The sequence below is a fragment of the Apteryx mantelli genome, chromosome 9 (assembly GCF_036417845.1).
Source record: "Apteryx mantelli isolate bAptMan1 chromosome 9, bAptMan1.hap1, whole genome shotgun sequence".
Classification (NCBI taxonomy): Eukaryota; Metazoa; Chordata; class Aves; order Apterygiformes; family Apterygidae; genus Apteryx; species Apteryx mantelli.
The window spans coordinates 21,667,719-21,691,603 of NC_089986.1; the positions used below are offsets into that span (position 1 = coordinate 21,667,719).

The 23,885-nt window shown below is 42.3% G+C and overlaps 1 protein-coding gene across 3 annotated transcripts in view; it reads left to right on the forward strand.

Annotated features, from left to right (window-relative positions):
* SCG2 (secretogranin II) overlaps positions 1 to 22,927 on the forward strand; it is a 41,581-nt gene extending 18,654 nt beyond the window's left edge. The window contains exons 1-5 of one of the 3 annotated variants that reach the window (XM_013944365.2): positions 3,225 to 3,278; positions 6,529 to 6,626; positions 9,642 to 9,737; positions 12,426 to 12,691; positions 20,622 to 22,927. In XM_013944365.2, coding sequence (XP_013799819.1) covers positions 12,685 to 12,691; positions 20,622 to 22,516 — 1,902 coding nt within the window. In that variant the 5' untranslated portion in view covers positions 3,225 to 3,278; positions 6,529 to 6,626; positions 9,642 to 9,737; positions 12,426 to 12,684 and the 3' untranslated portion in view covers positions 22,517 to 22,927. Of the gene's footprint in view, positions 1 to 3,224; positions 3,279 to 6,065; positions 6,084 to 6,528; positions 6,627 to 9,641; positions 9,738 to 12,425; positions 12,692 to 20,621 lie in introns of those variants that run through there. The other 2 variants (XM_013944364.2, XM_013944363.2) reach the window with 2 other exon arrangements.
* The last annotated feature ends 958 nt before the right edge of the window (positions 22,928 to 23,885 follow it).

Sequence of the window (23,885 nt, forward strand, 5' to 3'; positions counted from 1 at the left end):
TTGATGCCTTTAACTATATGGCACATCAGTATAAAAAGATTCACTGTTCTGAAAGGCTGAACCTGGCCTTTTTGTTCGCACCATTTTAGTTAAATGGCATAGCTTTAAAATGTAAAATCTGTCATGTGAAATTATCAGAAGCTCTTTAATTAGAATGTAAGCTGCCATATTTTAAATTCATCATGCTTGAGAGCTACAATGAATCTTAATGTCATAATGCTATAGAACATAGCAATTTTCCCAGATAACTTGTGTACGAAACCATAGAAAACTTAACCATCTTCAGGCACAGTCCAGGAGGCTATTCTGCCATATTTCTCTTTTTTTTTGTGGTTTATTTTGAGCAGTTTTCTGTACTGCGAGTTGTGTCCCTTTCCATTCCCCTGAAAACCTAATGAAAATTATGACACTCTTTCATCCTTAAGAGGCCTCCCAGTCTTGACTGTTGGACACTCTGATGGGCAGGGAAACTAGCTGCTGTTTTGCAGAGGAAGACACCAGGCGCAGAGAGACTTAGTGACCTGCTGAAGTTGCTGCAGCAAATCCATGGCAGATTAGGCAGATTATATGTTCAAGGTTGGCCAGCTAGCCCCATTGCTAGGCTTGTTCTCAGTCTTGTTATCTGGACTTCCATGTTAAGCATCTATTTTGTGCTGAAAGCATGCTTCTTTGTTCCTAGGAATGGGTCCTGTGCCTGAGCAAAATATTTTAGGTGCAGCAAATTATTGGGTTGACTAAACATTGGGCTTGGTTGGTAGGTATTGCTGTATTTTCTGTCATAAAGGAGAACCTGATTTCTGTCTAGGTTCTTCCTCTTGTAGGCTGGCAAATGTTAGCAGAGACCAAGCACAGGCAACTCCTAGCAATGTTTCTTTCAACTGGGATGGAGGTAGCTGTGGAAGAATGGTCTTGGGCATTTAAGAGTGTTTGTTGAACCTTGCACTCACAGGTGCTACGTACAGGCTGAAAGGTTACAATATGCTGCTTAATTTCTTGAAAGTTTGCATCCCATCCAATTCTCTTGGCCAGGAGATGGATGAGTGTAGATGGAGGACAACTCTGTGTGCTTTGCCTTAAAACGTTAGAGAGCAACTGCTATTTGTTCTTGTAAGTATTTCAAGGTTTTCCAGCCAAATAAACATGGATGGTATTGCAATGCAATGGCTGAAGGTAGTGGTTTGCAAACATTACTCAAACTGAGAATTATATAACTTTTTACAATACTGAAACTAGCTCCATTAAAAAAGTTTCACCATCTGGCTCCAAGAGGTTCCTGGTGCTTGCTGGTAGAGGTAATAGCTGAATGTTTTGATTCTGTCTAAAAACTAGTTTCCAGAGTATCAAAGAGGGAGAAAATACTATGGCATCACATAATTCCAGGAAAGTACAAATATAATAAATGCCAAGCAGTGGGAAGGGGACTCTACCTGCTGATAAAAGATAGAAAAGAAAGATTGCCATTGAAGAAAGATTGGAGGAGGCCCAAGAAATATACGACTGAAAGTAAATTTGAAAGTAGGCAGTGATGGTCATCGAAACCAAAAGTGTCTCAGTCACTAACATTCAGTGTACTTCTTGTGACTTGGACCAGGCTAGCTCAGTCTGATAAGCATTGCTTCTGGTTTTGGAGTGCTTTTTCCTTCCGTCCCATGTCAGCATTTTGATTTTCCTGGCTCATTTATGGCAGAGTGTAATAGTGGAGTATGTATCTTGGGAAGTCATACAGGAGGTTTGTGTCCTGGGATCCTGGAGCAGTGACAATATCTGATAACGAGACAGTGCCACATCAGATACAACCAGATGAGTTATTTGTAGCAAACAACTGATTTAGTTTCTTTCCCTCAGTCCCTGAATGATCTACCTTGAGGTTTTGACTGCCAGAGATCTGCGTGTGTGAAATTACAATGACTGTTTTATGCAAATACTTTTCATGCTCCGGATTGCCTGTCAGCTATTCAGAGGAATTATTTCTCATTATCTGCTATTTCAGCTGACTGACAGGCCTTGCAAGTCACAGGGCATTGAGTCTGATCCCTGAATGAATAGCTTCCAAACTCACATGCAGCTTTCAAGATGATCTTTCAGAGGACCGTATGCGTGCTTGCAGCATAATCCCTCATGAAAATATATTTGCCATGCTTTCCCATTCTGTAATGCATTCTCATCAATGTTTGTTTATTGCCAACACGAAACTGGAGTGTTGCCTAGTCCGTAGGGCTGTTTGTCTTCAACTGTTTGTCTTCAAACAAAACTTTGTGAATACTTTTGGCAGCATTTGCTTAATTGTCAGTACAGGATTCATTGGTACATTGAACCAGGGTTGAACTTAGACATTGTATGTTTAGTGGTTAATGAATTACTTAATATATTTTCGCTGATCAAATTCAAAAGCATCTTGAGCCATAACTCTTGTATCAAACTGAACTAAGGTTGCTGTCCTGGTTATGAAAAAAGTAGCTGGCATTAGTGACTGAATTGTCTAAAATTCAGTGCTTTATCTGTAGCTGGGAAGTAATCAAAATTTGTTGTCCTCTTTACGCACTTTTGCAGCAAGAGGTTGTACATGAGAGGGCTACATCATTTGTGACAGTTGTAGCTCTAAATGGGAAATGATTAATATTTCATGATTATTTTTCTGCAAGGCATGATCCTTTGGAGAATGCATCAGTCTGACTTGCTGGAGAGAATGCCTTGCTTAGCTTCAAACTGAAATGTAGTCAGGCACAGCATGCTAATATACCTATATTAGATGAGAACTCTCTGGTTGTCTGACTAAATGCTCTGCTGCCAATATGTCATTACAAAAGAGAGCACTTAAATTTTGGAAACTTCCGTTTCATTCTTCAGACTTGCATTTTAGCTGTCTGTCTCCACTTGTTTTGTGCACCTTTAATCTAGGTTTTACAAAAGCAATAGTGCGTGACTGTTATATGAGGCCGTGGTTATTAACTGATTGCATCAACTGCAACATCTTTGATTCTGACAAAAATTCTTCCTTTTTCCTTATTTATCTATTTTTCCCTTTCTTGAATCATGGGGAAAGCTCCTTAAAATATTTAAGATTGTATTGGAGAACAGCAAACAGTGGGTCATGGCCGTGTTCCTGTACTTGAAATATGTCTTCTACATGAAGGTAGTTATCCAAAATGAACTCTTGTTTTCATAATTTTCAGAGGATGGTGCCACTATTAATGCTAGATGGCACCTAGGCCACCTAGACTTTGACTTCTGCCCAGCACTGCTCCCAAGAAAATCTCCAAGAAGGTCATGAAAGGATGGTAAGAAAAGTACAACGGAAGCTGCTCTCCTTTCTTTTGTGCTAGTAGTTCAGTAAGCAGTTCTGTGCCAAGTTGTATTAGGATGCTGTTAAATGCCATGCATCAGGATGAAAGACACAATGGGACAGATTCCTGTTGAGGCATACTGGTTCTCTTCAGCAGTCTGAACTAAGTCAGATTGGAAGAAAATGAGACTAAAAGATCCCTCAGACTATTATAGTGGCTTAATTCTTGTGCAAACAGCAATACTGGAGTATAAGTAACTCCCAGTAGATTCTCCTGGTCCCAATCAGGGATTCATTCTGTTAGAGACAGTAGAGAATACAAGAAAAACATGATAATAAAGGAGAGGTAAGATTGTAGAGAAAACAGATGTTAGGAAATGTCAGCAGTAAGGTGGTTCGTGATGTGTTAATTTACCTCCACTGCATGCAGGTACTGCACTTGTTCCTGATTGCGTTTGTGTCTACCAGCTCCATCTCTACAAGTGGATATTACCAAGCAAAGCAAGGACTCTGTTTCTTTCTAGGAAGCTATTTTAGAGTGGGATTTATTTTTGTCACAGTTACGCCAGATTTTTAAGGGCAGTTGGTAACCTCTAAGTAGGGCGGAAAGGAGTGTTTAGGAATGGCAACTATTTTGCAAGGCAGCCCTACAGTTGTAAGGCACTTGGAAAGAAGTTTTGGGGAGGAATCATTTGTAACACTTAAAATTCTTTGAGACCTCATTGAGGCACATGGTCATCTAGGACATTTTTGTCTTTAGCTTCAAGGATTCAGGGATTTAGAAAATTACATAACTGATTTGCTTTCCATTTCTATCTAAAAAGCTTGATAAAACAACCCCTTTGTGGTGTGTGTATTTTTTTTTGTAGGTGTGTGCATATACTGTATTATTTGATGATCCATCTTTTTTAGGCTAATGTGACTGATGTTTCTGGCAAGACTAGGTCAGCATTATTAAAATCAGTATTGCTTTATAAATTGAAGACTTGCATCAGCACAATGCAAAGCATGAATTCAACAGTTGCTCTGTGGGTCACAGTAGTCTTCAGCTATTAAGCAGTGTAGCCATGGGACGATACCACATTTATCACTGGATTGCAGGCACCCTTATAGTTGTTGTTTTCGGTGATCTATGTGGCAATCAAATTTGCAGGCTTGTTTTACAATTTGTTTGCCTGAAAATCATTGTGTGTTTGTTGGGATCTTTTCTCTTAAAGTGTCATTCTTGGTAAGAGGACTGATTGGACCTGGTTGTAATGATTATAAAAGAGGGGTTGTTTTGGTTTGTTTTGTCTGATGCCACTGGCACAGAAAAGCCTCTGCGGTTCCTTTTAGTCTCCTGATTAACCCTGTTTCTGTGCTGCTGACTGCCAGTGCGCGGTCCCTCAGCCCTGGCTGCCAGAGCAGCTATGAAAGTAGCAGCAACAACTTAGAATGGAGAATTGTCAATAGTAATTAAAAATCATGATTAAGGGCCCTCATTCAGGAAACAGTGACTGCTCTTGTTTTTAATTTTATGCATATTCCAAACGTGTTTGGTCTTAATGCAGCTGAAGCACGTACTTTTAATTCTCTCTCTCTCTCTTTTTTTTTTTTTTTTTTTTTACTACTTTTTAAAGCAAGTATACAGCTGTAATTCAGCTATGTGCTGGGTAGGTAAAAATCGGCGAACATAATGGTAGTTGTGTACAGATTTCCTCTCAGGAGCAGGTTCTGTATTTCTGCTTCCCTACAGTTTAATTGTGCTGGGATTTTCTCTGTTATGCTTCTCATTTCAACTTACTTTTCCTAAGATTTCTGTTATTCTGTAAGCCCCATTTTGTATACTGAATATCCCTGTTCATCAGCCTAGTTACCCTTTGGTGCCACCCCTTTGGCACAGGACCCAAAAGAAAGACTCAGTATAGCTGCCTCAGTCCTGAACCATCTGCTCTTTCCCATTCGGAGGCTCAGGTTGTGGCCTCTGGAGGAGCGTACATCTTCCCAGCCGTGCGGCTCACGTATTGCAGCTGCATCATGGGGAACTGGACCTCCCCGTCTCTTCCCAGTTTCTGCCTTGTCTCCTCACGTGTTACAGTTCTTCCTTCCCATTTCTTCCTGTCCTCTACAGAATGTGTCCATTCTACAAAAATAAATAAATAACTACTAGGAGTTGTCACCTTTCACAATGCCTAATAATGAGAAAGGAAATCTCTCCCCATGAGCTTGGGGAGAATAGCTTGTGTGCGGGACTGAGCGTGTACATGCCAGCTGCCACCATGTCCCGGCAGGAGAGAGGTGGGTGAAGGAGAAAAGGACCTTTGTGCACCCGCGTGAGCACCACCCAGGGAGGCTCATAGAAACCGTGAGCTGGGGTGGCTTCTGCAGCCTTAGTTTGAGGGAGAAACCATGCGGTAGTATCATGCTGTTTGGAGTATGATGTACAGCAGCCATAAGATGCAACAGCACATCGGGGAGAGGCTGAGGAAATATCACTTCCAACAAACATACATGATCATGACTCCCTGATTAAAAGCAAGCAACTCCAGCCCTGTGCATTTTTTTTTTTTCATATAATGATATCCTGAAGCAGTTATGTAAAATTGAGAACCTCATCAGTATTGCATCTGCAACAGATGGCAAAAACCTCCCTGCACGGACAAGTAATCCATTTAGTTCTTCAGACAAGATCTCCAGTGCCAGATGTAGTATCTGGCCTTTTGCTTCAGCTTTGAGTTTCACTAGTGGAAAACCACAGACAGCCAAACAAATCCCTGCTGGCTGCACGTCTACGCAGAAGCATACGCAAGCCACACTCTAGGTAAGGCTGACAGTAATTCATTGCAGTGCTCTGCCACCTGTTTTTAAACAACTGTAATAAATTGCTTTTGCCTTGAATTACAAACTATTTCTTTTGAATAAACTGGGCCACTTCTGTAGAATTCAGCATCATGCCGAGCGGAAAGGGCAGAGATGAGAGAATACCTGTCCCTTTCGGAGGGTGGCCGCTGAACCCTGGGGGCTCTGCTCGTATTGGTCTCAGCCTGACCTCGTGCGAATGGAAGCCAGTATCCCAGTCCCATCCTCCTGGAGAAGTGTGTTTCCTCCAGCCAAAACTCTGTCAGCAGATTCTGGCTGGCAGAACAGGGGTAAACAGTGTCTATGGAGTTTATACTTGTTTTTTAAATGTATCCGGGAGAAAATTACCGGAGTAAGGATGTTGCAGATTCGGGGTGAGATACAATAACATGTCTGTTTACTTTCAGATTTGAATCCTATTGACTCTGAATTATTAGACCAGCGCTCAAGCAGCTATTTTCATGACAAGCCTTCTGTCGCCTGCAGGGATCCCTGGATACAAACGGTTTGTTTTGAGTACATTTCATTCAATTGGAAAAATAGCATATGTTTAATATTTCATTAAAAAAGGCTGTATGTTTTGTTTTTGCTAGTACAAAATCTATGCTCTTCATCTACCCTTCTACATGTATCCAATTTTTAATGCAATTCTTTCATTCTGAGACAAAAATAAATTATCTTACACCACACAGTCCTATCTTGCGCTTAAGCTGGGAGTGCTCAGCAGAACGCCTAGTCATAAGCTGTTTGGACTAGTATTCAGACAAGCTAGTGAATGGGCTACTTTCTCACTGGGCATTTGTCCCTTCTTGGGGGGCCTGAACTGTAACATATGTTGAGACAAACAGATGCCAAAGTCAAGGGAGTATGGCAGTCCCTTTGCCCAGCTGCCTTCTCTTCTTAAGGTCTTGCAGGGAAAAAACACTTCAGACTCATGCCCCTCCTGGGAGATCTCTGTGTCCCTGACAAACTTAGATGCCTAAGCAGGGATCACCTTACTGGGGACAGAGGGACCTTTCCTGGCCGAGCGGTGGATGTGCAGTGGGAAGAAAGGAGTGATGGAGCGCTGTGCTGCTGCCAGGGGATGCAGGACATCCCCTCACCTTCAGCTTTCATCCCTTTTGGGAAGGCACATGGGCAGATTGATATGTCTGACTTTAACTTTGGCTTATCTTGGCTTTGAGTATGTATCCATCAAGTCAAACTTGTGAGTGACTTCATGGATTGGCCCAGAGTGTGGAAGACCAGCAAAGCAGAAGCCAAGTCTGGGGAGGGTGCTCTGCTGTTCTCTAGCACTGACCAGAGCTGTGTATTGGACAGAAAATGTTTGCTTAGGGGAAAATCACAGCTTTCTCTCCTAATTATACGGATTTTACTTGCCAGTCAAGACTCTGATAGCTGAGAGGGATGCAAGACTGAGAGGAGAGCTATCTAAAGCAACTTGAAGGTCCTAGACAAGTGTTATTCCCAGTTTGCAGAGGTGTTATTAGTTGTCACTTAGTTTGCAGCCTGTTTGGGGAGATGGTAACGCTGCTTATATTTTGGCTTTTGATAAGAGAAGGGAGCAGCCTGCCTATCCCATTTTTCCTAGCCCAAATGAGCTTTTCAGGATTGAGTGACAAGAAAAAGCAGATTCTAGACAGAGTTCTTAAACTGAGGTGGGGAGGAGTCACAGAAAAATATTTCTGCTTAACTGCTGTGGATGAGTGCTGTATTTTCCTGATTTTAATGTTTGATTGTTTTTTTTTTTAAGTAGTCATCCATTTTCTTCACATGGCAGTAAAACATTATGGTGATAAATAACAATGGTGCATAGCTGAGGGGTGCAACCATTGTCAGTTCTATTACAGTCTCCAAAGATTTTCTTTGGGTTTTTAAGTTTAAATGAAGTAATAGATTCTGTGTTCCTCTAAGAAAAGTGGGAAGCGCTGGACTGATTCAAATTATCTAATGAATGGGGAAGCCAAACCTCTTGGTCCTCCAAGGTATAACCCAAAGTTTTCCTATACTTGAAAGCTGCCCCCCCCCCATCCAGTAGCATCTCTGCATCGTTTCAACGCAGGACGCGTTGTACCAGGTCCCCCCCCCCCCCGGCACCGATCCTGTCGCGCATCGATGGAAGTGTGGTAGCTTGCCAAGGAGGCTAGTGAGGCGTGAGGAGGCTATTGCCAAGTTGAGGGGGGTAAACTATTAACCCTATAAGTCTGCTTTTTGCACTGAGGTTCAGAACTTGCCTTCAGCCCATAATTACTAAGGTAGCAAAGCTCCCATTGAAGCCAGCCAGCTCTCACTGTATATCCTGAAATTCAAAATAGCAAAGTCAGTAAGGTTCAACCATAAGAATACAATCTGGCTACTGATGCAGCAAATGTTAATAGGTGTAACTACGGACAATTTGAATTTGTGCTCTCACTTTGATGCCGTCACTCAGGTTTATTTTGTATCAACATTTAAGAATATATCTAATATACTTAAAATTGTCATAATACAAAATGTTTCTGCCTTGTCTATGTGAGCTATTTTGATGGTTCCAAATCAAAACATTTACCTTCTCCTTAGCAAAAGTTTTCTTGGGGGAAAAATTTTATAATGTTGGCTCTGTACTGTGTTTTGCAGTGAGTCTCTTTTCTTCTGTTTTTGTCACATTTGTGACCAAATGCTAAATTTGGGTTTGACCCAGATCTATATAAAAAACTATAGAAATAAGGTTGGAACTGATGTAGGCACACACTTACTAAGCAAAGAAGAACTAGCATATGATCACAAAAAATGCTATAGTGGCACTGTTAAAACTAATGACATTAGCAAAGACAGTGTAAGAGAAAAATTGTGATAGGCCATGCTCTATTTTTGTCATAAAAAGTTATTGCCCTCATAGCTTTAGTGGAGAGGTTCTGTCTTGTGGTATTGCCAAAGGACCTGTTCCAATGATCTGGGGGTGGAAGAACACTTTCTGCCTATTAAATAATGCAAGCATGCTATTTCATGCTTTGAAAATGGTTGGATTCTCAAAAAAATGAGGAAGAAAAGAGTATTAATAAGTGGCAACTTTGCTACCACAGGTCCTGTCATATTGTCAGGCAGGTCAGCAGATAACAAAGGGGAGGTTTTCTACAGAGAGGCAGATCCAAAATCACTGAACATTTTCAGATTTGTGAGTGATTAATGTGAAAATTAATGAGGCTTTAATGTCATTAAGGGATAGAAATGGCTTAGCCCCAAAATCATGAAGTTTCTGCAGAGCAGAATTGCTGAAGTGATTTAGCAAAGGACTAAATTATGTAAACAATCCTTATGCACAGCTGTAAAATCACTTCTTTCCATTTATTTAAAATGAGAAGTCCTACAAATGTACACGTATATCACTGTGTGGTAACTTTGTTTGCTCCCTCATAAAACCTTTGTGTTCAGTTGTGAAAACATCACTGAAAGTCAATTTTGGATGACACGTACTGTGAAAACATTGCATTCACATTAAGAAGGCACCCAGACCATAAACTGAAGTTCATGTGTTCCCCAGGCCCTGGGATGCCTCTGGAAGCTACACAACCTGCGGGGCGTCGTGCTGCCATCACGGTGCCAGCTTGGGCCCTCCTGTAACATGGCCATGAACCAGGTTGGTCTTTTTCTTCATCTCCCATTTTAAATATGCTGAATCTTGCCTGCTTTCTGCTCCCATACCTTGTTTTCCAGGCTAGCCTTGCCCCATCTGCAAAGCTATGAATTAAAAACACCATTTGTTTACACGTTAAGAGGACTGACCTGTTCCTCCTGTCTCTTCTACATCCCTGTTGATGATACAAAAAGCAAGCACATCTTCCTTGCATTTACCCTTCCGTCTGGGGACAGGTTTTCCCCTTTGGTGCTTCCTGGGAAGGGAAGAGAGGAGGGGGCTCCCCAGGACGCCACAGGGCTGTACTGCTGCCCACTTGCACTGCAGCTGGGCTTGTCGGGATCCACTCGGAGACAGTGGAGACGAGAGCAGAAGAGCCCGGCAGGGTGGTCTGGTGGTCCTGCGGGGGTTTTCCCATGGTGCCGGGGAAGGGAGTCAGTCCCCCTCAGCATTTTCTTCATTGCCTTCCTGCATAGGAGTTTTAACCAATACAGGTCTTCTGCTCAGCACTCTGGGGCTTCCTGCAGCCATGTGGGTTGGCCAGGCTCCCTGTGGCCCAGGAGCTGGGAGGGGGTATAAAATGGGGAGGAGGATGACAGATGGGAAGAGGAAAAAAAAAGCAGTATGGAGTATGGCAAATAGGGAATGAAAGATAAAACAGTAAAGAAATAAATACATTCTTCTCTCTTTTACAGTTTCTTCCTTCCCCCAGCCCCACTTGCATTGCCAACCCCCTTGTGTGCATCCCTCTTGGCCTCTGCTAAATCCAGGCCCCCCGAATTCCCCTCCCACAGGCCACAGATTGCTTTAGCAATCTGCATGCTGTAGTAACAGGTTTTTGAGTGCAAACAGCTTCCAGCAGCTCAGGGGTTCAGACAACCCTTTGGAGGGGTGGAGAACATGAAAGCGTCATTAGTGTGTCTTCTTGGAAATTTTATGGCGGTTGTTGTTCATCTTTACTCACTGAAGACATCAAATAGCTATTGATTAACTGAATAAAAAATAAATAAATAAAAGAAACAACCTTGGAAGAAGCTGCCAAGAGGCCCCTAAAAGCTTGCAGCAGGAACCTGGTTATGTGGGTAACTTTGGGATCATTTGTGTGTGCTGAAGGCAAGCCATTCCCCAGCACCATCCCGCAGGTGCCAGCACAACTCCGCTGAGTTTGCCCTGGCCAGGGCAGCATCAGATGCCAGCAGGACACTGTTGTTCCTCCCTTGGGTCTGCTGAAATTCATCCTGAGAGGCTGTGCTCTCTCTGCAGGTGTATTTCCATAGGGTTTACCCAGCCTCCCTTCTCCAAAGGGAGGGAGGGACTTGCACATCCATACCTGGGTTTGCTGCTGCTCATCTTTGAGACCCTTTTTATGTGCCCAGGCCCCAGCAGAGCAGGTGGAGGCAGCCTCAGAAGTGGGAGAACATCACAGAGATGGTCCCTAACAGTATACTCTGAACAGACGACACAGGGAAGGATGCTAATGCGTCACGTCTAAATCTCGCTGGAAACGACAGATTTACACGACCAGGTTGCACCTACCCAAAAAGCAGAGGCAAATGATTTTGGTAGCTGCTGTTGCAGGTTATCACCGCTGCTGCAGCGAAGAGTTCAGAGGCTTAGGTTGAGTAAACTCTAATGATTTTGGTTAAATCTGTGAAGTCTGTCCAACTGCTGAGTCTTGTTTGCATTGCGTTCTTCCCCAGTGACTCAGCGGTGGGGCATGGTTTATTTTCTTAAAATTATTTGATCTGATTATAAGCAATTATAATTTTTTGACAGACCTTTGGCAAAGGGAAGCTGGCTGGGGCTAGAGCGCACGTTTTGTGTTCTGTGTCCAACTGGTGCTAAAAGCTGCTGGGAGGACGGGCTGGGCAAAGGCTTGTAGGTACCAAAGTACCATTAAGAGCAGCTAGTGAACCGCAAAACTTTTCTGGATACCATGAGCCACACTGATCTCACTTCTCCAAATGTCAAAGAAAGGAGAGCCTGGCCCACAGTAATTAAACTCTTTTCTCAACTCTCCTTGGCAAGGTGCAAAGAAATCCTCTTTTCATGCTCAATGACTAAAAATAAATCCTATTTTAAGTTTTAGAAGCAGCCGCGTGACTAAAATGAGCCATTCAGTTTCATTCATGTTTGCTGTCTATTAATCTGTTCTCTTCACCCTCAGCAGGGTATGACTCAGACTTTCTCATTGTCTTCCTCCTTAAACTATGTGTGTTTTGACTTTAAATTCTGCTGTCTGACGCAAAGCAGTGCTGAAATCATGACAGTTTGATCCAGCAAGCTCCCAGGAGACTCTTGATCTTTACTGACTGGTAAATGTAACACTCATAACAGCTATGTAAAGCAGATATTGATATTTTTACACCAAATGTTGGTAAGCAGATGTCACAGGCTTACGAAGATCATTGAAACTCCATGGGAGGAAATATGTGTGTATGTATGAGGGGGAGGCCTGGAGATAAAAATACTTTGGTGGTTATAAGAGAAGACATGTTCCTTAATCTGTTGGTGTTTTGCTATTCTTGTTCATGTTAATCAAACTGGAGGCTGCCCTGGAAAAAGAATAATAGTGGGTTTCTTTTTCCCTGCTGATTCATCTGCTTCTTTTATATTTTCCTTCTAGCAGTGGCTTGTTTTCACCTCTCCCTTTGGAAGTAGTTAGTGATCCTAATTTCTCCTTCCTTGCAGGCTCTTTTTGAAGGCCTTGGACCAGATCTGGCAGGAAATCAGAGATCGCTTCCAGGCCGTGGGATCCTTTAGGTTGCCCAGAAGCAGGGGAAGACCCACACCACCCTGAATGAGATCCTGGCCAGTACTGTGCTGGAAATAAACCCATGTTGGCTGTGACGAAGCCATGACTCTGTGCCCTGCATGACTGCCTTGGAAATGGGTTTCAAAGCGCTAAGCTGTGCCTTTAGAGCAAGCCTTTTGGCCCGATGCTGCTTCCATGCTAGGTGAGCTTGGGTGGAAGCAGGTGGATCCACCAGGGTCTACCAGGTTGGGTCCTCCCCAGCCCTGGCGCAGCCTTTGGGGGGACTGCTAGCCAGCCCCTTGCTGTTGGGATGCTGGAAAGCTTCGCTCCTACCAACTGCCTGACTTTTAGGTGGCTCAAGTTAGGTAAAGTAGACCCGTCCTTCTCCCCCCGGGCATCTGCAGGCACGAAAAGATTGCACTGAAATGATGACACTTGGAGCTTGACGTATGTGCAAAGGTGGTCGTATGCCCACATATCTGAGGTAGCAATCAAGTTTTCCCCTGAGGCTTCTCTTTTCTATTTTGTTTTTTTAAATGCAGACAGCATGAAATCATGAACATGGAAATGTTGGATGAAAGTCAGGATTTTTATTTTTTTGTTCCTAGCAAAATCTGTTCTTGAAACGTTCCTGTGGCGCGAGTGCTAACCCTTCAGGGAGGCATGTAGGTCAGGCTTGCTTTGAACCTACTTCATCTTATTGCAGCATAGAGTGAGGCCCAGTGATCTGCAGCTGCCGCAGACTCTTGCCCCTATCATGAGGTTGACATCTACGCTTTTAGAGAATTGTGTTTACAGTCTGCAAGCCCCCTATTTTTCCTTACAATGTTATTTTTTTCCTTCCCCTTACAACTCTGATAATGAAATTTGAGCCATCTATTATGTACTAAATTTAGGGAGGCTGGAAATATTTGCATACAAATATGTTTGATCTTCCAAGCATGCAAAATGAGCACCAAATAACAAGTCTAATGTTGGACCCAAGTGGAGGTCAAGTATTTTAAAACTGAAATCATTTAAAAGAACCTGTATCTATGATGACAGGTGAACTTTTTCTGACGAAAGAAAACCTTCCCCTTCTCATTACATGCACAATAAATGCAGATATTCAAGTCAGGGAACTAATTTTAATGTGACAATGGCACTTATTTGGAAGAAATACCATGTCCATAATGAATTGTAAATTATTTTCAGTTGCCACTGGAAACGGAGGAAGGGGGAAAAATCATCAATATTGACACAAGCCTGCTTTATTTTTAAGCAGTACTGATCTTTTGGTGACACCAATTAGAGGAGGAGAAAGCTAGAGCTGAAGTTAACTTTTTTTTTTTTTTTTTCCCCAAACTGCAAGGTATTTTGGTTTCAGAAAACAGAGTCCTAACAGCAAAATAAATATACTGTCTGCTGCTGCTTATGTGAATGTTTTCGTAATAACCATGAAGATCACAGCTTTGTGCTCTCTCGTGGTCAGAGACAGGCGTCCCCAAGAGGACCCAGTCCGTAAACGATAGGGATGCGGTGCGAGATCGGGTGGCCTTCGCACCGTGAGCCCACACGTGCTGGCTGCCGCGCTGGGTCAAGCACCAGTGCTTTGGCCTCAAGCCCTCCTTTTTAGCCCTTGCTGCCTCAGGGGCAGCTTCCTGGAGCAGTTCTTTCTAGTTGTCAGAATTTGCTTTCTCCCTTAACTTTTGTGATGATGAACTACTAGGTGGGACATGACACAACGCAGTGGGACGAAGTCCTCTTGCTTGCATTTATAATGGTGAAGTGCCCTCCTCCCCCCCCCACACACCTTGTTTCTTGCATAACATGAAATAAAATCTCCCTAAAATTTATTCTGAAGTTAACATGCAAGATGATTGAGTTTTGATTAGCTTTTAGCTTCTCGTGATGCATAACCTTGCAAGGTAGAGCATACAATAGGGCAAGCCAGTCAAAGAAGACATTGGATTTATTACTATTCTGTTTCCAGTATCATCAAAAGGGTACAACATGGTCAAAATGCATTTAAAAATGATTACCCAGAGTCTGTTGTTAAACAATTGAGCTCGAGCTAGTATAATGCAATTACCTAAATTTCAGAAATGTTGTGATGCCCTTAGCATCTTGCTCTTGTATAAAATGACATAGCACTTTTAATGGCAGCACAGATCACATTTTCTGTTTCATGAATCATTCCGAAGAACAGGAAATGCAAGAAAAAAAAAGGAATATACAGACATTAAGGGCCTCTTTATAAAAAAAATATGTGGTTAAATCACTAGTGTAAAGTCCATGTAACGCTTACTTAAGATTTTAATATGTGGAGTAAAATTGATGTGTAAGTAAGTAAGTTGTGGATATCCTCCTGTAAATTTTATCCTCTGAAACCAAAATAACCAAGCCAGAGAACAAAGCCAAGTCTGACTGACTTCACATGCTGTAAATCTCAAGTGAGTGGTTAAGGACCGGAGGAAGGAATCATGCTCGTGTGCCAATTAATATCTGTGTTGTCTGAAATAAATACACGCTGATGCTGAAGACCAGTGATAAATGGAAGGGGTCAGCAGGAAGATTTCATGTGAAAGAATTAGCTAGCTAGATAGGCATCTGGTGGCAGAACTGGAAGCACACACAGATTTACAAGAAAATTCCCGAAAAACTGAATTGAGCATTTTTCTTTTCTTCTTTTTTGGACCATGATGACCATTTTCTCAATAGACTAAGGCATATTAGCTCTAACTATGTCTGTAACTTTATGTTTTGTGAGCATTGGAGCCCTGCTGAATGTAATGAGATATGTAGGGTTCAGCAAACAGCTCACAGCTGCTCAGTGTAGACCAGGGCTTAACTGGCCCTTGCTTTATGGTCACTGCAGCAGATTCCTTTCTGGTTTCTGCCTTCAGGGATGCTAGCCTAAGTCTGGTTTCCTCTTTTCTTCATTGTCCCAGTGAGGAATTTTGGATTACATCTGGGCCCTGAATAAAGCTGCTGATGAAGAGTTTCTGCACAGGCAGAAACTGGTCCTATTTTTACAAATATGTGAGTAAAATGAGAGCCTTGCAGATGTCCATTCCAGCTACAACAAATGCAGCAAAGATAGTTCTTTTGTCTGTGTTCACAGCTGTAATTATTTCTACCTTGCTGTTCTTATGACAATTTAATTCTGTAACATTTATTGGTTTGGAAGGTTCATTCATCCTGGGTTTTTTTTGCATTTTGTGCTGTAAAAGGTCAAAATTGTCAGGAAAGATTTATTTTGGGGGAAAAGGACTCCATATTTAAAAGCCAGCGCAAAGCAACCCTTCTGGAATAGAAAGGAAGTGGAAGGAATTAGCTAAAACACAGAACAGCAGCTGAAACAATGATGTGCTGGATTTCATGCTTTCTGATTTATGGCAAAGTGATATTTATTCGCCCTAGTGATCTATGCATACAGGCATTGGCTTTTTGCACACGGAGTGCTGAGAATATAGCTGGCACTGAGACGGCATGCCATTTACTGGAAATGATGTGCTGCATGGGTATTCCCTCTCCTTATCATGATCTGCAGCCCAGCGAAAGCAGGGGGCAGGAGGTGGCGAGGGCCTCAGCCTGGAGCCCAAGCCGGGTCCCGCGTCTCGGTGCTGGGCGGCAGCACCGTGCTGGGGCAGGCACGCTCTTTGGCACCGCTGCGCAGGGGTCTGGGCCGCAAGCTCCGCAGCAGGGCGCTCATGCCTTCGCTGGTGCTGCGCGCTCCCGCCTGCCGGCGCGAGGCCCTCAGCCGCGGCGCATTCAGCCGCCCCGCACCTCGTCCCCAGCCCTCCCGGGCCACAGCCGTTAGTCCAGAGCAATCTGGGCCAGGTGAGGAGGAGGAGGACAATGATTTGTCCCCGAGCTGTCAAAAAGCCAGAATTGGGCTGCGGTGGCTCAGTCAAGCACTTTTAAAAAAAAAAAATGGACTCGTAATGTAGCTGTTAGGAGGCCAGTGCCTGAGAAGCGTGTGTGCACTGTTATGCCATAGTGAGCGGGCCTGTCCGCCCTGCCACCCTGCGTGATTGCTGCTGCTCCCCACGTAGCCCACACAGACACGCACACACACATGCGTGCACACACACGTACACACGCACACACGCACACACACACACACACACACACACACGCACACATGTGCCCGCACCCCATACCCCAACCCACGTGCCGTGCCGCTGCAGCACACAGGCGTTCCTAGTTCGGTGCTCGCACGTGCTCCTTCAGCCCCGCGACGCCTCTGATGCAGCCGGGGCGGGGGGCTCAGGCCAGCTCCCCCAGGACCCCGCGCCGGAGGGGTCAGAGAGGTGGGGGGGGGGGGGGTGCTGTTTGGTGCGTCCCCTCGCCCTGCAGGTTTCGGGTGGCATTTCCAGAGGGGCCTGTGGGAGCCTGTGCTCCCGGACCGGGCCTTTTTTTATTTTTATTTTTTCCCTTTCCCCCGCCCCCCCTTTTTGCTTTACGTTTCGCTGCCCCCCCCCCGGTGTGTGTTTGGGGGGGCTGCGGAGGGCGCGGGGCGGGCGCGGGCGGGCGCAGCCCGGCGCCGGGCGGGGAGCGCGGCTGACGTCGGCGGCGAGGGCGGTATAAGCGGGCGCTGTCCGGGTGCTGAAGCGGCGGCGGCGGCGGCGGCGGCGGCGCACGCAGGTAGGAGCCGCGCGGGCTGCGCGGGCTGCGCGGGGCCGGGATGGGGCCGGGCGGCGCTTTGGGGACAGGGACACAAAGGTTAAGTTAAACAATGAATGAAGGCAGAGGGTGGGTCGGGTTGTGCCTGAGGTCTGCAATCATTGATAACATACCTTATATATATGCACATGTATAAAAACCTAGATAGACATAGATGTTTATACATTTATATTATATCAGCTTTGTTCGGGCACTAAAGCTAGGAAGGAAGCATAATGTAATGTTTCAGCTTGCAATTTCATTTACTCTTCTTGCTGGCTCACGGCCACAACACTTTCGGCTTTTCAAAGTATAGGGTGAGAGGTTTCCTTGGATATAAACACAGTTTGCTCAATCTTCCATATATACAAACAGTCATTATAGTCACTCCTTGGGGGAGTTTTGTTTTGTTTTGTTTTCCTACCCCCCCCCACCCACCGTGCTCTTATTTTGTTCATGTTTTGAGTCCCTTTCAAAGGATAGAGATTAAGATGTGCTTTACAAAAGCAAGTTAACTGCAGTCACTTTGTTTATGACAAAAGTAAATGGGAGGAAGAATATATTATATATTTCCATGTTTTTCTTATGGAAACTGCTCTCAGAGTCCCCCCCCCCCCCCGGCCTCTTAGGGCAAGGACTCACCTATAGAAAAGCTTATGAGTTTTCATAGAAAAATGTCACCGGAAACATTATCTTCACATCAGAGAAGACTACTGGGAAAGACTGAGAAAGAAAATTACTGTTGCCATGGAAACATCACAGAAAGGAGATTTATTTCATTGTTTTGTCTCTGTTCTAGAGAACTTCTGTCAGTCTGTATTGCCTTTGTACGCATTAAATAATTGAGAACTCAATCCCCTCATTTTGTAAACAGCACCTTCTTAATTTGTTGGCCACAAAAAGATTTTCCTGTTTGCTAGGTGCTAGTAGAAGAGGTTGCTTGCACAATACAGATGAGCAAAAATCCACTCCTCTTCTTCTTGGCTAGCTTCATAATTATACAGCTGTAGAGAATACAGCCATTTTAGCATATCGTGCTTTGAGAAGCATAAAAGAAGCCTTACTATAGATCCTAAAGATAGTCTAAAATGTCCTCTGTTGTCTCAAAATCAGAAATTAAAGTCTGAAAGACTAGGGAGGAGTCCTCTTACCCTAAATAATGCAGTATATTTAATGACAAGATTTTATGACCTGAAGTCAAAGCTTTTAAAAGAAATCAGTCCAAAATCCACTTGATGAAGATTTCAGGTATCATCTATCAGTAAATTAGAAGTGAAAATTGATCTGGAGACAAATGTACCCAAAATATCTAGAGAGGAACTGATGACCTGTTATTCCTGCAAAGGAAATATTCAGCTGAGCAAAATGCTTGTGGAACACTAAACTTTTAACTTTGCCTGACTACAAGTATTTTGATTTTAATTGGATGCTGTTGAATTTTACAGAGGCCATAACAATACATAATTGTATGCAATAAAGGAGGTTGAGCTCCTCATCTCCTTTAGGGGGAGGTGCCTGGTAGATAATTATGGAACAGCGTTCCCCTCCTCCACCCCGCAAAAAAGACAGAGTTTCTCATATATTAACCAGACTAACTCTATTAATAATCAGTCTGTCTGCTGGAAAATAATATCTTTGTTTTGTTCATTTGTTACAATAGGTTCTGCTCAACACAAAATAATTAATTATGCAGGTTTTCTTTTTTTCCTGGAGCTATTTATAGGACTGGAGCCTTTTCTGTGACATCAAATAGGAGATATGTTGGTTTTAGGGCAAACCAAGATCTAGAGGGAGGGACCTGCTAATCAACTGCCTGAATTAACCCTTTGCAAAATCAATTCTTGAAAGTATCCAGGCTGGGATTCATAAATGTTTGGGGAAATTATTTGATATTCTGGATGTTAGCTTGCTCAGGCATACTGAGGAAAAAAAAAAAAAAAGGGGGGAAAAAAAACCCCAGCTCTCTGAACTGATACTGCTTTAATTATTTAGTTAAGTCACATTATGTTAAGAGCAAAAACTGAGTGGAAAAATCTACAAGTGAGCTGAAATGAGCATATTCACTCTCACTTTCAACTTACAGCAATGGGTAATACTTGTATACATAGCTTCTTCAATCCGTCATGAATCACCAACACCACAACAGGATGTTTTTTCCCGACCAAAAGCAAAGGAACCAAAATAGATCAATTCAGAAAAGTGGTTTCTATCTTTACCGTTTATTTACCGTATTTTATTCATTAATGTAACTGGATCAGAAAAGAATCTAGTCTGTCTCACAGCCCCCTCGCACAAGTTGCTGAGCATCTCCTTGGAAATAAGTGATGGGAATTTTTCACTTCACTGCGAGTGGATGGTGCTCAGCTCCCTGCAGGACTGAGCTTACACAGGTGTGTCCTCCTCCGCAGCAGTGCTGTAATCTCATTAATTCAGTCTAATGCATATTTTTCCCACTCCTGTTCTTTTACAGCAAGATTATTTGTGCTTGGCATAAACTGGACACAAAGATTAGACAAGGACTTCTATTGATACAGTCTAACTGTGAATTCAGCTCAGTTATGTCAAGTTTCTGCCTGTCCTAGGACCTGGTCTGATTTCCACTGAAGTGAATGAAGGAAATACTTTTTGAAAAAATCACTAGTCAGAACTTAAACTTACCTCCTTTCAAAACTGGTTTAGAAAAATGCAAAAAAAAAAAAATATTGTGCTTTTAGGATAAATTATAGATTGACTTTCACACAGACGCTCCCTTTGGCTATGGGGAAATATTTCATTCACAGATCCTGTTAACTTAAATTCATCTATAGTGTAAACAATATATATTTTAAATAAAATAGCAAAGAAGGAAGTAATAACACTAACAGTAAAGACAGAAATAAACCTGTAAGTCATTTTATATGCCATGTTCTCCACTTCATTACATGGATTTTATTGCAGTCTAGCTCCATTCAGTGGTGTTACCCTGGCATGAAATTAGACACCCAGGGAAACAATCACACAAAATAATTCTGTATGCAGTTTTAATAATATGGTTTTAATAATATGGTTATACTGAGATTTCTGTTTGAAGGCGTCATTTTAAAATGACATCTGCATTTCTCTATGGGCATTTCATGAGCTATATAGGACTTCTGTTTTTTTACTTTGGTACTGCCATTGGAAAATTGATGCTCATAAAGTAAATTGAGCATAGAGAAAACATTTCTAGCACTGCAAAATGATAATTTCCAGTAAACTAAGTAATCACTGGAAAGGTTCCGAAAGTAAATTCTCAAAATAGATTCTCAAGATAAATTTCCACCAAAACATATGGCTTCCATGTATGAGTTCTGTTAGCTTTCCATAACTAATAAAAGCACGTACAGCAGTGGTATTCTTCATGATGAGTTCCAGTGTAAAATAGCAATCTCTGTTTTGCTTTGCAGTTTACTAAGTTTGTCTCCATATGTTAACTGTCCCTTTTTTTTCTTCTTCTTTATTTTAAGGAAATATTTTAAACATGGCAGAAACTAAAACCTCCCAGCTTGGAGCAGCGTGCACTCTCACCTTTTTCTTTGTCCTAATCTGTTGTGTTGATGCAGCTTCCTTCCAGCAGTATCAGCTGCTTCAGAAAGACCCAGACTATGTAATGAAAAACTTACAAAGGTTCCCAAACCCTGATATGATCAAAGCGTTGGAATACATAGAAGATCTTCGCAAGCAAACTAACAAGGGAGAAAGCAGCCCTGACTACAACTCTTATCAAAGCGTTCCGTATCTCCTGCAACAGAAGGAAAGCAAAGACCAGGTTCGCCTACCAGACAATATACGGGATTCATTGACTGAAGAAGAGTCTCAGTGGGTTAAAGTGATGTTGGAGGCCTTGAGGCAAGCTGAGAAAGAGTCAAAAGTTGGCCCAAAGGAGAATAAACCTTATGGTCTGAGTTCAGATAATAACTTTCCAGCTGGAGTAACTGACGATTATGAGGCTTACAAGTGGCCTGAGAGGTGGCAAAAATATCTCAAAATGCCACTTGGGCACTATGAAGACAGTTCAAGAGACAGTCCTTTCAAGCGTACTAATGAAATAGTGGAAGAACAATACACACCCCAGAGTCTTGCTACATTGGAGTCTGTGTTTCAGGAGCTGGGGAAGATGGCAGGACCAAGTAACCACAAGAAAGAGAGGCTGGATGAGGACCAGAAATTGTATGCAGATGATGAAGATGATGTATATAAAGTGAATAACATTGCCTATGAAGATGTGGTTGGAGGAGAAGACTGGAATCCAATAGAGGAAAAAGTGGAAAGTCAAACCCAGGAAGAGATAAAAGATAGCAAAGAGGAAATTGATAAACATGAAGAGGAGATCGATGATGAAATGAAAAGGTCAGGGAAACTTGGCTTTCTTGACGATGAAATGAGAAGAGAGAATAAAGATCAAATGTCAGAGGATGTTTCAAAGCTAATGAATTACTACCTGAAGAGGCTGATGGGCAGTGCTGGAAATAGGAAACTAAGGACTGGAGAATTTGAGGAAAAAAGAGCAGCTACCTTTTTGGACAAGCAACTTGATCCTCAGTCTATAGCTCAGTTAATAGAAATCTCAAGGAATTTACAAATTCCTCCTGAGGATTTAATAGACATGTTGAAAGCTGGAGAAAAAAAACAGCTTCAGAGTGAAAGGTTGGAAGCTGAGCAGGAAATAGGATTCCCAGAAGACCTTGATGAGATCTCTGAAACTAATCTAGGACAGAGCGATATATTTAAAAATAATGTAAATTCTAAAAATGGATACATGAAGCAGCCTCTTAATGTTATTCCAGAAAATCTACCTGAAGACCTCAATATTGAAGATATTGTCAGTCTTCTGGGAACTGACAGCTTAGCTAATCAGAACCCCTCCTACTTACTAAATCGTCTTAATCAAGAAAGCGATTTGCCAAGACTGCCTTACCTTCCCAGAAGATTGAAAGGACACCAGTTTCCTAAAGCTGCATGGATTAATGATTTGGAAAGGCGACAAATGGAATATGAAAAGCTGAACGAGAAAGATGAAGAGCTGGCTGATTACTTGGCAAAGATGTTGGCAAAATATCCTGAAGTTATCAATACAAACCAGATGAAACGAGTTCCAGTTCCAGCTTCTGAAAATGACCTGCAGGAAGATGAGCGGCTGGAACAAGCGATCAGAGAGCACTTGAGTCAGCTGGGACCGCAGGAGTCTGCGAAGCTGGCGGCGCTCAGCAAACGGCTTTCAATGACCGGGGAAACTGATGACACGCAGAACAGGCAGTATCTGGATGAGGATATGCTAGCAAAGGTGCTAGAGTATCTAAAACAGGAGAAATCAGAGCTTGAAAGAGATCACATTACTAAACGGGCAATGGAAAATATGTAATTGTTCCCCAAATATTATTTCTCTTCGATGTGTTGACTTCTATCCCAATTCAGTTGTGATTTATTCCCCTCTCTCCCACTAAACAACTTATGGTAGACTACTTACCATTGAACAGTCTGCATATCTTTCTCAGAGCTGTTATATTGTTTATGGATATACTTATGTATGTTATAAATTATGGGGCAAATAAATTGCTTCAAGTGTTTTAAGAAACAATTTAATGAAATCAAGTAAAGCTATAAAATGTACACAAACAACCTTTGCATTGTTAATAAAACATGATAAATGAAGAGTGATAACTATCATTTGAAATTTTTAAAATTAATTGGATTATTTTGTTACTGTCTGTAGTGGTTTTTGTGGAGTATCAAATAAAAAAATAAAGCATTATATATATAGTTTTATTTACAAGGCTTTTTCTATTCAGTGTTTTATTGTTGATGAATAAATTATTTCTGGACAACAGACTGTGTTTCTTTGCGGCAGTTGATAAAGTCATAGTAATTTAAAAACAAATATTATTTTTACTTCTAGAGACAATTCTTCTGAAGTGTAAATTATTTTTATTGTAGAACAGCTTGACAGAATGCACATCTGGCTTTCTGGGCTGTGTAACAACATGGGCTGGCATTAGCTTTAAGGGTAGTGAGTAACTGAAGAGCTTGCTGAAGTCAGCCAGGGTGGTAGCTGCATTACATCTTTCAAAGTTAGGCCCCAAGTAATTAATGATTATGTATGACAGTGGAGACAGGATAGATGAGCTGTCCAGCTAAGACAGACTCTATGGTAAAGCTCTAAACAAATACAAAATTAAACCTTTTCATCCAAGTAGAAGATGGGAAGCTCTGCAGATAGGTTCCTCTCTCTCTTTCACGGTTGATAACGTGCAGAAAGAAACTCATGGCTCCAAGGCAAGGCTAATAGGGAAGTAACACTGATCACTTTGTTGTGTAAAAAAATAATGTTTTCCATTTCATGAACTTGCCATTACAAATTTACACAGAACCTTTATATTTCACTTAGTCATTCTATTGCCTGATTTCCCGGACACTCAAAATTTGTCTTGTAGCTCCTGTTAAGGCCTGTAGTGGATGTTCTGAAAAAGCTACGTCTCCTTTCCAGAACTAAATGTGCTCATGTAACTCTGTGAATCATGCACATTTTTCATTGGGACAGCTCATGCATAAGCATTTCCAGGATTCTCATTTAAAAGTGGTTTTCCCTATGGTATTCTTCAGCATCTCATCTCTGCTAAGTGGGGTGGGGATGATTCTTAGTGAGGTAATGACTAATGGAGCAAAGTACAAAGGCTGCAGAGATAAGACTTCATTTTGAGTGTCACCGTTATCCTGAGCAATTGCTGATGATG